Source organism: Microcaecilia unicolor, chromosome 3, assembly GCF_901765095.1.
Source record: "Microcaecilia unicolor chromosome 3, aMicUni1.1, whole genome shotgun sequence".
In the NCBI taxonomy this organism is placed as follows: domain Eukaryota; kingdom Metazoa; phylum Chordata; class Amphibia; order Gymnophiona; family Siphonopidae; genus Microcaecilia; species Microcaecilia unicolor.
This window is the reverse complement of record NC_044033.1, coordinates 327,392,651-327,405,166: the sequence shown is the minus strand read 5'-3', so window position 1 is coordinate 327,405,166 and position 12,516 is coordinate 327,392,651. Positions and strand designations below refer to the sequence as shown.

General features: G+C 45.1%; 1 protein-coding gene across 1 annotated transcript in view; it reads left to right on the top strand.

Moving 5' to 3' along the window:
• The window catches only part of SCAF8 (SR-related CTD associated factor 8), a 1,046,706-nt gene that overhangs the window by 429,468 nt on the left and 604,722 nt on the right, over positions 1 to 12,516 (top strand). Inside the window, 1 exon segment of the mRNA XM_030198392.1 lies at positions 3,668 to 3,799. Coding sequence (XP_030054252.1) covers positions 3,668 to 3,799 — 132 coding nt within the window.

The following is a 12,516-nucleotide window of genomic DNA, read 5'->3' as shown; positions in this document are numbered from 1 at the left end:
CATGCAATTCTATTTCAATGTGCGATTTTTATTTGTATTTTAATTGTTTTTAATTGTGTATTTTTATGTATGCAGACCCCTGATGCAGGCCTTTGCCAAAACATGGGATGTCGAATTTTTAAATAAAACTGTATCCTCTGAATTGTGACTCTGCCCTATTTTTCCATCTGTGGCCCTATACACTGCTATTGCTCATACATTTATAAACAATTGCCTAACATACCTGATCCTTTTTGCCTCAAATTGTTCCAAGAAGAATTTTTATGAACTGTGTATTTGCTATTATATCACAGTAGAGCTTCTGTAGGTTGTACACTTCATGTATTTTATTTATTAGGATTTATTTACCACCTTTTTGAAGGAATTCACTCAAGGGTGGTGTACAGTAAGAATAGATCAAACATGAGCAGGAGGCAATTAGAGCAGTAAAAATATTCTAACAACAATACAAAGTATGGCATGGTATACTACTTTAATTCTAATGTTGTATTACCCCGTGGTGTTCAAAATATTCTGCTTCAAACAACTGCAGCTGGTTATAAATACAACATTAGAATTAGAATAGTTCACCAGTGGTCCCTATTTAGGTATTTTTATGGTATACTACTTGCAATGACAACACAATATGTACTAGAACATTATAATTGGTAATGAAGGGTAAGGCAAAGTTGTAACATATAGATGAATAAGAAAGTAGGAAGAATTAGAAAGTAAGGTGATTGATTTGAAGAAAGTTGCACGTGAGGTCAGAGAGATGGTTAAATATTATCTCAGCTAGGGTAGGAGTGGATAAACATGTCCCGCTGCAGTATGTGCAGCCCGAGTCAATCCTTGTGTGTGTGAGTGAGACTAACAAGTTAGTTACTTCTTCCATTAAAGGCTTGGTTGAAGAGCCAAGCTTTCACCTGCTTCCTGAAGGTACAGATAGTCTTGTGTTAAGCAGAGCCTTTCAGGCAATGCATTCCAGAGTGTGGGGGCTACTCCGGAGAAGGCTCGCTTGCAGGTATGACATTGTGTAATGTCTTTTGGAGAGGGTGTAGTTAGTGAAAGTCCTTGGGAGGACCTTAGTGTCCTTGCCGGTGTGTGGAGGATCATCCGATTCTTCAGATACTCTGGGCCATTTCCTTTCAGGGCCTTGAAGATCAGACATAGAGTTTTAAAATTAGCCCTGTATTGTACTGGTAGCCAATGAAGTTTTTGCAAACATGGTGTGATGTGGTCACATCGCTTGCAACCTTCTATGAGTCTTGCTACTGCATTCTGAATCAACTGGAGCTGGTGCAGGCCCTTTGAAGTCATACCATTGTATAGTGCATTGCAGTAATCCAGTCTTGATGTTACCATGGCATGCACAACTGGGGATAAGATTTACCTTCTCGATGTAAGGAGAGAGGCAGCATAGCTGTCGCAGATAGTAGAAGCAGCTCTTGAAGGTTGCTTGGATTTGGGGAATCAGAGTAAGTGTTGAATCTAACTGTATTCCAAGGTTCCTGACTTGTGATTTGAGGGGGAGTTCATACTTCCCAAAAGGGATTTTGATGTCAGGTATGTATCCACTTATTTTAGGGACCCAGAGAAGCTCGGTCTTACTTGGGTTCAGGCAAAGTTTGTTGTGTTTAGCCCATTCTTGAATTGATGTTAGACAAGTGATCAGTTTATTCAAGGGTGTAGGTAAGTCAGGTTCAATGGGTATGAGTAGCTGCACATTATCCGCATAGATGTAGAACTGAGTGTCCATTGACCGAATCAGCTCAGCTAGTGGTTTGAGGTAGATATTGAACAGAATAGGTGACAGTATCGATCCTTGTGGTACCCTGCAGGTCAGTGTGAGAGGGAATATGATGAAAGTTTATAAAATCATGAGTAAGGTGGAATGGGGATAATGGAATAGTTTTTTAATCATTGAAATAATAAAACAATATTTCATGAAACTAACAACCAGTAGATTCAAAACATAGTATTTTTGATTACCATGGGTAAGAACACTGAGAGAGCTAACAGGCAGTCAGAAGGAGGTTAAGCTTTGTTGATCTCCATTCTTCAGGCTAACCAATCATGCAACTATAGAGTGAGTTGAAAAAAAAGTACCCCCCCAGAGTATTTTGCTGTTTTCTCAACAAGAAATGTTATGTACTTATTTAGTCTTTATACTTAGGTATTACTATTAAACAGCATTTAATTATCTTAAGCTATGTTGTTGATGTTACTGACACTTTAGTGTTACTACCTAACAATTTTTTTGCACATTAAAAATGTCTGAGCTGAAACACAGTAAAATAACATCATTCAAATGATACAATTAACAATATGTCAGAACTCACTGTCACTGTGAATGCTCAAAGTGTCCACCTTCAGCTTTAACATGGGCCTTTGGTCTCTTTGGGAAGTTTTAACAGCCTTGTTGATTGGTCCCTGTGACAAGCTGGCCCAGATCATCTGCAGTGCTTTCTTGAGTTTGGCAATTGTTTGTGGCTTTGGGTGGAGCTTGTGTTAGGTCTCCGCTATTGCTCTTCAGACAAAAGTCTACGTCACTGTGACATCCTTAAGAGTAAGCTGGTGCACTGGGCTTTTTTCAAATAGTAGTATTACAGTGTAAAAAGTTTTGAATGTGCAAAATTCACTGGGTGGTCATGCCAAAAATTCTATAACTTCACCATGTTTAAAGATAATCTCATTCCACTTGGCACATAAATGTAGATAGTGACAACAAATAAAGCTATAAAATTTCACACTGAAATTCCAAGCAGTTCCTGAGAAAACAGCAAAAAAACCTGTAGGGGGTTACTTTTTTCTTTTTTGCCTTACCCTGTACATATGATGTTTGGCTTCCATTATACTTTTTATTCACCATTTCTCTCTCCCACTGTATATTTACAGTGGAGCATGGTTCCAGTGGAGCATGGTTGTATGGCATTTACTTCTGCCATTCTTAATAAAAAGTAATTGCTTAATGTGTGATTTGCAGTGTCCTGCTTGATACTTGTGATTCTTCTTATGTGTTTCTGCATATGTGAAGATGAAATCTTGTTTCACTTCTTCAAACCAGGGAATGAGCAGGAAGCTGCATTTCCATATACAGGTTTACAGTTTCTTGAAGCAATAGTATTATGCATGTTTATTCTTCTCCCAAATTAATTGGAATTCCTGTGAAAAGTGCATTGCAGTGCTTCTAATGTTCCTTTCCTGCAACACAAGGAAACAACCAAAGGCAAGGCAGGCTATCACAGCACCAGAATTCCTGATGTGCCTACTATATTAGGTGATGCCTTCAGTGGTTGTTCTGTAAAGATTTAGGGAAAAACGTTTGTCAGAAATTGGTGCTTTATCCTGCTGCTTCAGTATCCTGCTGCATCATATTGCAGTCTTCTCCGTGTATATATCCTGAGAAGAATTTAGGCCGTAGTGCAGTATTTGAAAATGTGATGGAAGGCAGCTACAGATAAGTTTTATTTTCTGAGGGTAAGCATGGAGTGCAGAAAACACATACATACATACTTGACCACAGATTTCTTTATCAGAATGGAATTGAATTTTTAAAAAAGCAATAATACAATGAGTATGGATCTTGTAAGATGGTTTCTTAGAACATCTTTTTTTTATTGTTTCAGATAAAATACACAATCATTTGTGATACACTTTTTTATTTTTTCATTTGCTTTCCATTTAGGTGACACCTCAGGAAAGTCAGGAAGAGATCTTTGGGTCAGAGCATTCTGAATCTCCTTCACAGGGCAGCAGCCAACAGCAATTCCAAGAGCCCGAGTCAAAGCTGGATGAATCCATGGATGTACAGCAAGAGGTAGCACTTTACTACCTGTTACTCAATGAAAGGGTGTCCTGAGATGCAATGGTGTGCAAAAGTAAACAGCTCTCTTTTGAAGCTTCAGTGTGCATTTATTCACATTTTAATCTACATTCAAAGAGCAAACTTTGAAAAGGAAATTTGGAAATAATTAACAGGAGAAAAAGTTACTTGCCATACAAAATAGATGAAATTAACACATTTTATAGTCCACCACTTGGAGGAGGAGTTAAGTTAACAAAACCATAGGAAGGTGGTATTGAAGCAAATGAAAAAGAAGAAATCATCTTGTCCTGAAATAAACTAGTTGTTTATAGACTAGCTTGTATCAATTACAAAGGAGCATCTTTTCCTTCAAGGAAAAATCCCAGCTGTGATGGATCATAAGAAAACATAATAAACATTTTGTAAAGAAAATACATATCCAAGGAAACTGTAATTGAAACTGTAATTGCTCCAAGAGAAATTACTGCTGCTCTCAACTCCAAAAATTTATTTCTTCTAAGCTGTGCCCATTTGGAAACATCCAGGAAAATTTAATTTTGCCCACCTAAAAAGCTAGTATCCCTTCCTGATAATAAGTCTCAAAACTGACTTTCTCCGAGGACAAGCTGGCTGATTGTTCTCATGATTGGGTTGACGTCTGCGGCGGCCCAGGAAACTGGCATGAGCGTGTCATCCTCCTTTTTTTTCTGCGTCTGAGGTGGCACGTTTTTCGCTGTATTTCTCTTACAAGGCCCAGGAGACTTCGTCTGTTACCGCTTCTTTTTGTTCGTTTCAACAAAATTGAAAAAAAAAATTTGTGTTTTGTTTTTAAAGTAGTTCCCTTATTTCATTAGTTTTTGTTACAAAGTTTAAGTTTTCTTTTCGCCGCGGCCATCTCAGTCTGTGCAGCCGGGTTTTATTTTCCCTTTTTCTGCCTTTTTGGTTGGCACAATCGTGTCCTTTAATTCTGCAGCTGTCGTTTTTCCGTCCATGTCATCGAGGACACCCAGCGGCTTCAAGCATTGTACTCGGTACAACCGGACCATCTCGGGTACCGACCCCCACGTGTGGTGTCTCCAGTGCCTTGGGCCCGATCATCTACCAGCTGCTTGTAAGCAGTGTCCTTTGATGAAAAAGTGTCTCGGGAGGCTCAAAAAGAAAAACTTTTTGCGGATCGGTCCGGTCCTTCGGCATCGGTACCGAGGTTGTCGACGTCGAGGGAAGCATTGATTTCAAGAGCACAGGTAATGGCTGCCGAATGACCACATCGCGCTGGGAGCAGCGAGGCATCAAGTGGGTCTCCACCTGTCTCGAGGCCTACTGCTATGCAGGTCCCCCGGGACCGCCCTTTGTCGGACCCGGCCCCGAGGAGGTGTGAGGATTCCACGTCCTCCTCTTCGGTACAGAGGAGTCTCGATGATGGGCATTGAGCGAAGGCTAAGAAGCACCGTCATCGATCTTCCATGCGCTGTACCGAGAGCTCCGGGGAGCTGAGAGATTCGGCACCCGAGAAGCGTCGTCGCCGAGAGGACCGCTCACCCTCTATACAGGAGGTGCCGATGCTTCGGTCTTCTGGCAGCCTGGTACCGGCTCTCGAGCCCCCACAGATTCTGCCACCGCCGCAGCCTTTTCTGATGGAGGCTCTTGACGAGCACATCGGGGCCCTTCTTCCAGAACTCCTGGAGGGATTGCTGCGCCAGTCTTCATTGGTGCCAGGGATGCTTGTGCCTTCTGCACTGTCTGTTGAAGCAGCATCTGGTCCTTCGCCTGTGGTGAGGACCCTGACTTCGGTGCCGCTTGTGACATCGGCGTCGGTTGCCACCCAGGTCGACTCTTCTTCGACATTGGCCACAGTCCAAGCAGGGGTCGACTTCTCGACATCACCCTCAATGTCGCCGTTCCTCGACGTCGAGACAGGCTCGGGTTCGAGCTGCTCTTAGAGAGCTTTTGTCCGATACCAAGGATGAGCATTCGTGGGAGGATGAGGAAGATCCCAGATACTTTTCTGAAGAAGAGTCCTAAGGGGTCCCCTCAGATCCTACTCCGCCCATTGAGAGAACGATGTCTCCGCCTGAGAGTCTTTTTCCTCCTTTGTTCGGGAAATGTCTAAGGATATTCCCTTCCCTATGGAAGTTGTGGATGAGCCCATGGCCAAAATGCTCGAGGTCTTCGATTATTCTTCTCCACCTACAGAGGTTGCAACTGCTCCTTTGCATAACACACTCAGGGAAGTTCTTATGCGAAACTGGTCTTTCCCTTTCTCTAATCCAGTGGTCCCCAGAAAAGCTGAGTCCCAGTACAGAGTCCATGGAGAGCCGGTTATGGTGAAGTCTCAGCTACCTCAAGATTCCATGGTGGTGGATTCTGCTCTCAAGAAAGCCTTGGCACCCCCAAGCAGAGAGTCTAGGACCTTGGATTCTTTTGGGAGGAAAACGTATCAGGCCGCTATGCTCGCAGCCAAGATTCAGATATACCATCTCTACACGAGCATCCACTCGCGGAACTCTTTGAGGCGACTGTCTAGTTTGGTCGAAGCTCTTCTTCTGGAGCTGGCCGAACCTTTTCACCAGGTGGTCAGGCAGCAGAAGGCGTGTTGAAAATTCCTGGCCAGGGGTAGTTACGACACTTTTGATGTGACATCCAGAATAGTTACTCAAGGTATAGTGATGCGCAGACTCTCATGGCAGCGTGTCTCTGACCTAGATCATAAGATCCAGCAGTGATTGGTGGATGCTTCTTGCCGGGGGATAACCTGTTTAGCGAAAAAGTAGAGGATGTAGTTAATCAGATCAAAAAGCACCATGATGCTATGGATTCTCTCTCCTGCTGGGTGTCTTCTGCTACCACCTCCTCATCCAGGAGGTTTTTTTGGAGGGAAGAGGAGTGCTCCCTATTCCTATAACAGGCGTAGGTACACTCCTGCTTCTTGGCAGCTTACCCAGGCTCAGTCCCAGCACGCTCGTTCTCGTCAACAAAGTTTGGCTTTCAACAAAACGATTGGCTATGCTCTCTGGACTTTAAGGATGCCTATACCCACATCTTGATACTCCTAGCTCACAGGAAGTATCTTTGATTATGGTTGGGAACTCAGCACTTTCAGTACTGTGTACTGCCCTTTGGCCTCATATCTGCGCCCAGGGTTTTCACAAATGGCTGTTGTCGCAGCATCGCTACGCAGACTGGGAGTGCATGTGTTTCCTTATCTCGACGATTGGCTGGTGAAGAGCACCTCCGAGGCAGGCGCTCTACAGCCCATGCAGATGACTGTCCGAGTGCTAGAGCTGCTGGGGTTCGTGATCCATTATCCCAAGTCCCATTTCGTCCCTGTACAAAAATTGGAGTTCATTGGAGCTCTGTTGGACACATGGACGTCTCAAGCTTATCTTCTCCAGGCAAGGGCAGACAATCTTCTGGCCCTAGTGTCCATGGCTTGAGCGTCTCAACAGTTCACAGCTCGGCAGATGCTGAGAATCTTAGGACACATGGCCTCCACAGTTCATGTAACTCCCATGGCATGCCTACATATGAGATCAGCTCAATGGACCCTAGCTTCCCAGTGGTGCCAGGCCACAGGCGATCTAGAGGATGTGATCCATCTCTCCACCAACTTTTGCATTTCACTTCAGTGGTGGACCATTCGATCCAATTTGACCTTGGGACGTCCATTCCAAATTTCTCAGCCACAAAAAGTGCTGATGACGGATGCTTCCCTCCTAGGGTGGGGAGCTCATGTAGATGGGCTTCATACTCAAGGAGCTTGGTCTTTTCCGGAAAGGGGTCTTCAGATCAACCTCCTGGAATTACGAGCGATCTGGAACGCTCTCAAGGCTTTCGGAGATTGGCTGTCCAATCAAATCATTCTGATTCAGACAGATAATCAGGTTGCTATGTATTACACCAATAAGCAGGGGGGGCACCAGATCTCACCCTCTGTGTCAGGAAGCCGTCCAGATGTGGCTTTGGGCGTGCCGTCATGGCATGTTTCTCCAAGCCACGTATCTGGCAGGTGTAAACAACAGTCTGGTCGACAGGTTGAGCAGGATTATGCAACCTCACGAGTGGTCACTAAATTTGAGCATTGTCCACAAGATCTTCTGAGCGTGGGGCACCCCCTCGGTGGAACGTTTTGCTACTCAGATCAATCACAAAGTCCCTCAGTTCTGTTTCAGACTTCAGGCCCACGACAGGCTAGCGTCAGATGCCTTTCTTCTGCATTGGGGGACAGGCCTTCTGTATGCGTATCCTCCCATACCTCTAGTAGGGAAGACTTTGCTGAAACTCAAGCAAGACCGAGGAACATTGATCCTGATTGCTCCTTTCTGGCCTCGTCAGATCTGGTTCCCTCTTCTTCTGGAGTTGTCCTCCGAAGAACCGTGGAGATTGGAGTGTTTTCCATCCCTCATCACTTAGAACGAGGGGTCGCTTCTACATCCCAACCTCCAGACTCTGGCTCTCACGGCCCGGATGTTGAGAGCTTAGAGGTTGCCTCTTTAGGTATTTCAGAGGGTGTCTCCTGAGCCTTGCTTGCTTCCAGGAAAGATTCCACGAAAAAGTGTTATTCTTTTAAATGGAGGAGGTTTGCCGTCTCGTGTGACAGCAAGGCCCTAGATCCTTTTTCTTGTCCTACACGGACCCTGCTTGAATACCTTCTACACTTATCAGGAATCTGGTCTCAAGACCAACTCCGTAAGAGTTCACCTTAGTGCAATTAGTGCTTATCATCAACGTGTAGAGGGTAAGCCTGTCTCTGGACAGCCTTTAGTTGTTCGTTTCATGAGAGGTTTGCTTTTGTCAAAGCCCCCTGTCAAACCTCCACCAGTGTCATGGGATCTCAACGTCGGTCTCACCCAGCTGATGAAAGCTCCTTTTGAGCCACTGAATTCCTGCCATCTGAAGTACTTGACCTAGAAGGTCATTTTGTTGGTGGCTGTTATTTTAGCTCGTAGAGTCAGTGAGCTTCAAGCCCTGGTAGTGTATGCACCTTATATCAAGTTTCATGAAAACAGAGTAGTGCTCCGCACGCATCCTAAGTTCTTGCCGAAGGTGGTGTCGGAGTTCCATCTGAACCAGTCAATTGTGTTGCCAACATTTTTTCCCCGTCCAGCTATCCACCCTGGTGAAGTCAAATTGCACACCTTGACTGTAAGAGAGCATTGGCCTTTTATGTGGAGCGGACAAAGCCCTATAGACAGTTGTTTGTTTCTTTTGATCCCATCAGGAAGGGAGTTGCCATCAGAAAACGCACAATCTCTAATTGGCTAGCGGATTGCATATCCTTTTACTTACGCCCAAGCTGGGCTGACTCTAGAGGGCCATGTCACGGCTGCATCAGTAGATCACTTGAAGTCAGCTTCTATTGAAGAGATTTGCAAGGCTGCAACATGGTCATCAGTCCACACATTCACATCTCACTACTGCCTTCAGCAGGATACCTGACGCGACAGTCGGTTTGGGCAGTCAGTGCTGCAGCATCTGTTCGGGGTTTAGAATCCAACTCCACCCTCCTATTCCCATTTCTGTTCTTTTCCAGGCTGCACTCTCTCTTAGTTGTGTTTCTTTTCAGGTCAGTCTCAGTTATGTCTTTGCCGTTGCCAGGCCCAATTGACCAGTGTTCATTGTTTTGAGTGAGCCTGGGTGCTAGGGATACCCCAATCGTGAGAGAAAGCAGCCTGCTTGTCCTTGGAGAAAGTGAGAATACATACCTGTAGCATGTATTCTCTGAGGACAGCAGGCTGATTGTTCTCACAACCCCACCCTTCTCCCCTTTGGAGTTGTTCTGGTCCTCTGTTTTGCTTTTTATTCAGCTGAGGATGACACGCTCGTTCTGTGGGCGGGAAGCCGTTCGCGCATGCACGGTGTGCTCTGCCCGCACACCGGAGCGTTCTCGAAAGATTTTTATTTTGCTTGCAGAATTTTGCCGGTTTCTTGGTCCGCCGCGGATGTCGACCTAATCATGAGGACAATCAGCCAGCTGTCCTCGGAGAATACCTGCTACAGGTATGTATCCTCACTTTTTCTCCTGAAGAAATAAATGTCTAGTTTTTACATAACTGTACACATGGTGGAATATCATACATTATGTATCTCAGTGTTTACTCCGCTTTCAAGTGCAACTACTTTGGTTCTTTGTATATACATTCATTTTATTCTCTATTTAGCAACTAGTACAGTTAGACAGGATCAGATCCTGAAGCAGATCCAGTGTCAGCCAGTCAGTTACATAATTCTGACCACAACCTCACCTTACCTCAGCTACTTGAGCATTGGCTTTACAACTCTAGAGTGGCAGTTTCTTCATCAACAGTGGATAGAAAATGCATGGAATGTGAATTCATAGGATGTAAAAAAAGAAGAAGCTGCTGTTGACAAGCACAGTGGAAATATAGAGTCAAGTGGAGGAGTGGCCTAGTGGTTATGGTGGTAGACGTTTGGTCCTGGGGAACTGAGGAACTGAGTTCAATTCCCACTTCAGGCACAGGCAGCTCCTTGCGATTCTGGGCAAGTCACTTAACCCTCCATTGCCCCATGTAAGCCGCATTGAGCCTGCCATGAGTGGGAAAGCACGGGGTACAAATGTAACAAAAAAAAAAAAAAGTAGTACTCAAAATGAACTTTCAAGATATAGGAGACGGTAATTCTCGTTGGACAAGCAGGCTTATCTGTTTTCACAAGTAGGTGATGCTGACCCACGTCGCCTGGTCCGGGACTTATAACAACTATAAGTAGAGCTTTGTGGAGCGTGATACATGCTCCACTGCTGATATGCGCGTTCCTTCCTGCCTGCTGTGATAATGCGGTCTCCTCAGTTCTTTTTCTGCTGCAGTAAAGAGAGGGTGGATTTTTTTTTCTCTCTCCTCACAACATTCGGTCCTAAAGAGCTTTTTCATTTCTTTAGGTGATTTTTTCATCTAAAATTCTGTTCCCAGCTGTGGTCCCCCCCTTTTTTTTTTAAACCTTTCCTGTATTTTTTTTTCTTTTTTTCATTTTTTTTGCTTGGTTTTAAGTTTCCTTTCTTTTTCATCATCGTTTGGACACTTTTAGGCCTTGACTTCAGCTGGGAACTTTCCTTTCCTTTCCTTTTGTTTTTTTTTTTTTGCTATGTTTTGCCTATTTTGTAGTTAGAAAGTTTTCCTACCATGTCCACGAAGGTTCACAGTGGCTTTAAGCGCTGTACCAGGTGCAATGGGATGATCTCTGGGAGGGACACTTATTCTTGGTGTCTTCAGTGTCTTGGAGAGCTTCCCTTCCATACAGGAAGTGCTGATGTGTTGGTCTCCCAGCAGCCAAGATCCAGCTCCCATATTGACCCTGGCAGCTCTGCAACCTGCACCTTATCTGGCACCCCAGCTGTTCCCGGTGTCGACCCTTGAGCACATCCGGGCCTTGCTCCCTGAGCTGCTGAATGACATCATGCAGCGGTGTGCATCGGCGTCGGGGGTGCTTGCGCCTACCCTTCCTACCATTGTGGTCCTGCTTGGTCCTCAGTCTGCAGTGCAGCTTCTGATATCAATATCACGTGCGTCTCCGGTGTCGACTGCCACCCAAGACGGTACTCCGTCAGCTTTGGTGGAGGAAGCTTCGCCGGAGTTGAGGTGGGAACCAACTTCTCCAGAACATGGTTCCTCCAGTTTGAGGCAGATATTGTCTGACAGCGAAAAGGATTGCTCATGGGATTCAGAGTAGGATCCAAGGTACTTTTCCTCGAATGAGTCCTATGGAATTCCCTCTGCAACCTCCCTTCCATGTGAAAGGAGAAAATATTCTCCAGAGAGCATTTTATTCCCTTCGTTGTTAAGGAAATGGCTATGCTGTTACCTTTCCTTTGGAAGTGGAGGATGTGCCCGGGACCAAGATGCTCGAGGTCCTGAACTACACGTCTATTTCTAGGGAGGCTGTGAATGTCCCTCTGTACAAGGTACTCTAGGAAGTCTTCGTTATGAAATGGGAGTCCTCTCTGTCAGTCTTGGTCATGCCCAAGAAGATCGACACCCAGTAGCGAATCCACAGTGCACCTGGTTTTGATAAGCCTTTGTTGCCTTACAATTCCATGGTGGTGGAATCCACTTCCAAATGAGCCAGGATTTCCAGGGACTATGCCTCGCCGCCCCCAGGTAGAGAAGTTAGAACCCTGGAGTCTTTTGAGAGGAAGATGTACCAGGCTTCAGTGCTCTTTCCCTGAATACAATTATACCAGCTCTTCATGAGCATCCACTAGTGAAACTCGCTGCACAAGTTGTTAGACCGACACTTCCTCCAGAGCCTGAGTCCCTTCGGAAGTTGGTCAAGCAGCAGAAAGCATGTCGAAAGTTCTTGGCCAGGGGCACTTAAGACGCCTTTGATGTAGCATCCAGGATCTCTGCTCAAAGTATAGTGGTGCTCAGACTCTCATGGCTGCGTGTTTCTGACCTGGAACACTTTGTTCAGCAGATGTTGGCGATGCCCCATTCTGGGCGATAACCTTTTTGGAGAGAAGTTTTAGGAGGTTGCTGACCAAATCAAAAAATATACCGATACCATCTCTTCTCTCTCCCGCCAGGCACCTTCTGCACCCGTCTCCGCAGCTAAGAGGACTTTTGGCAAACCAATGAGGAGTACCTATTACTATCAGTGGCATATGTACAATCTTTCAGCTCGCCAGTCTGTTCAGGCTCAGCCCCAGCGCGTTTGTCTACATCAACAGTGTGCGCCTAAGGCCCCTGCTGCTCCCCAGTTAAAGCAAGGGATAAGCT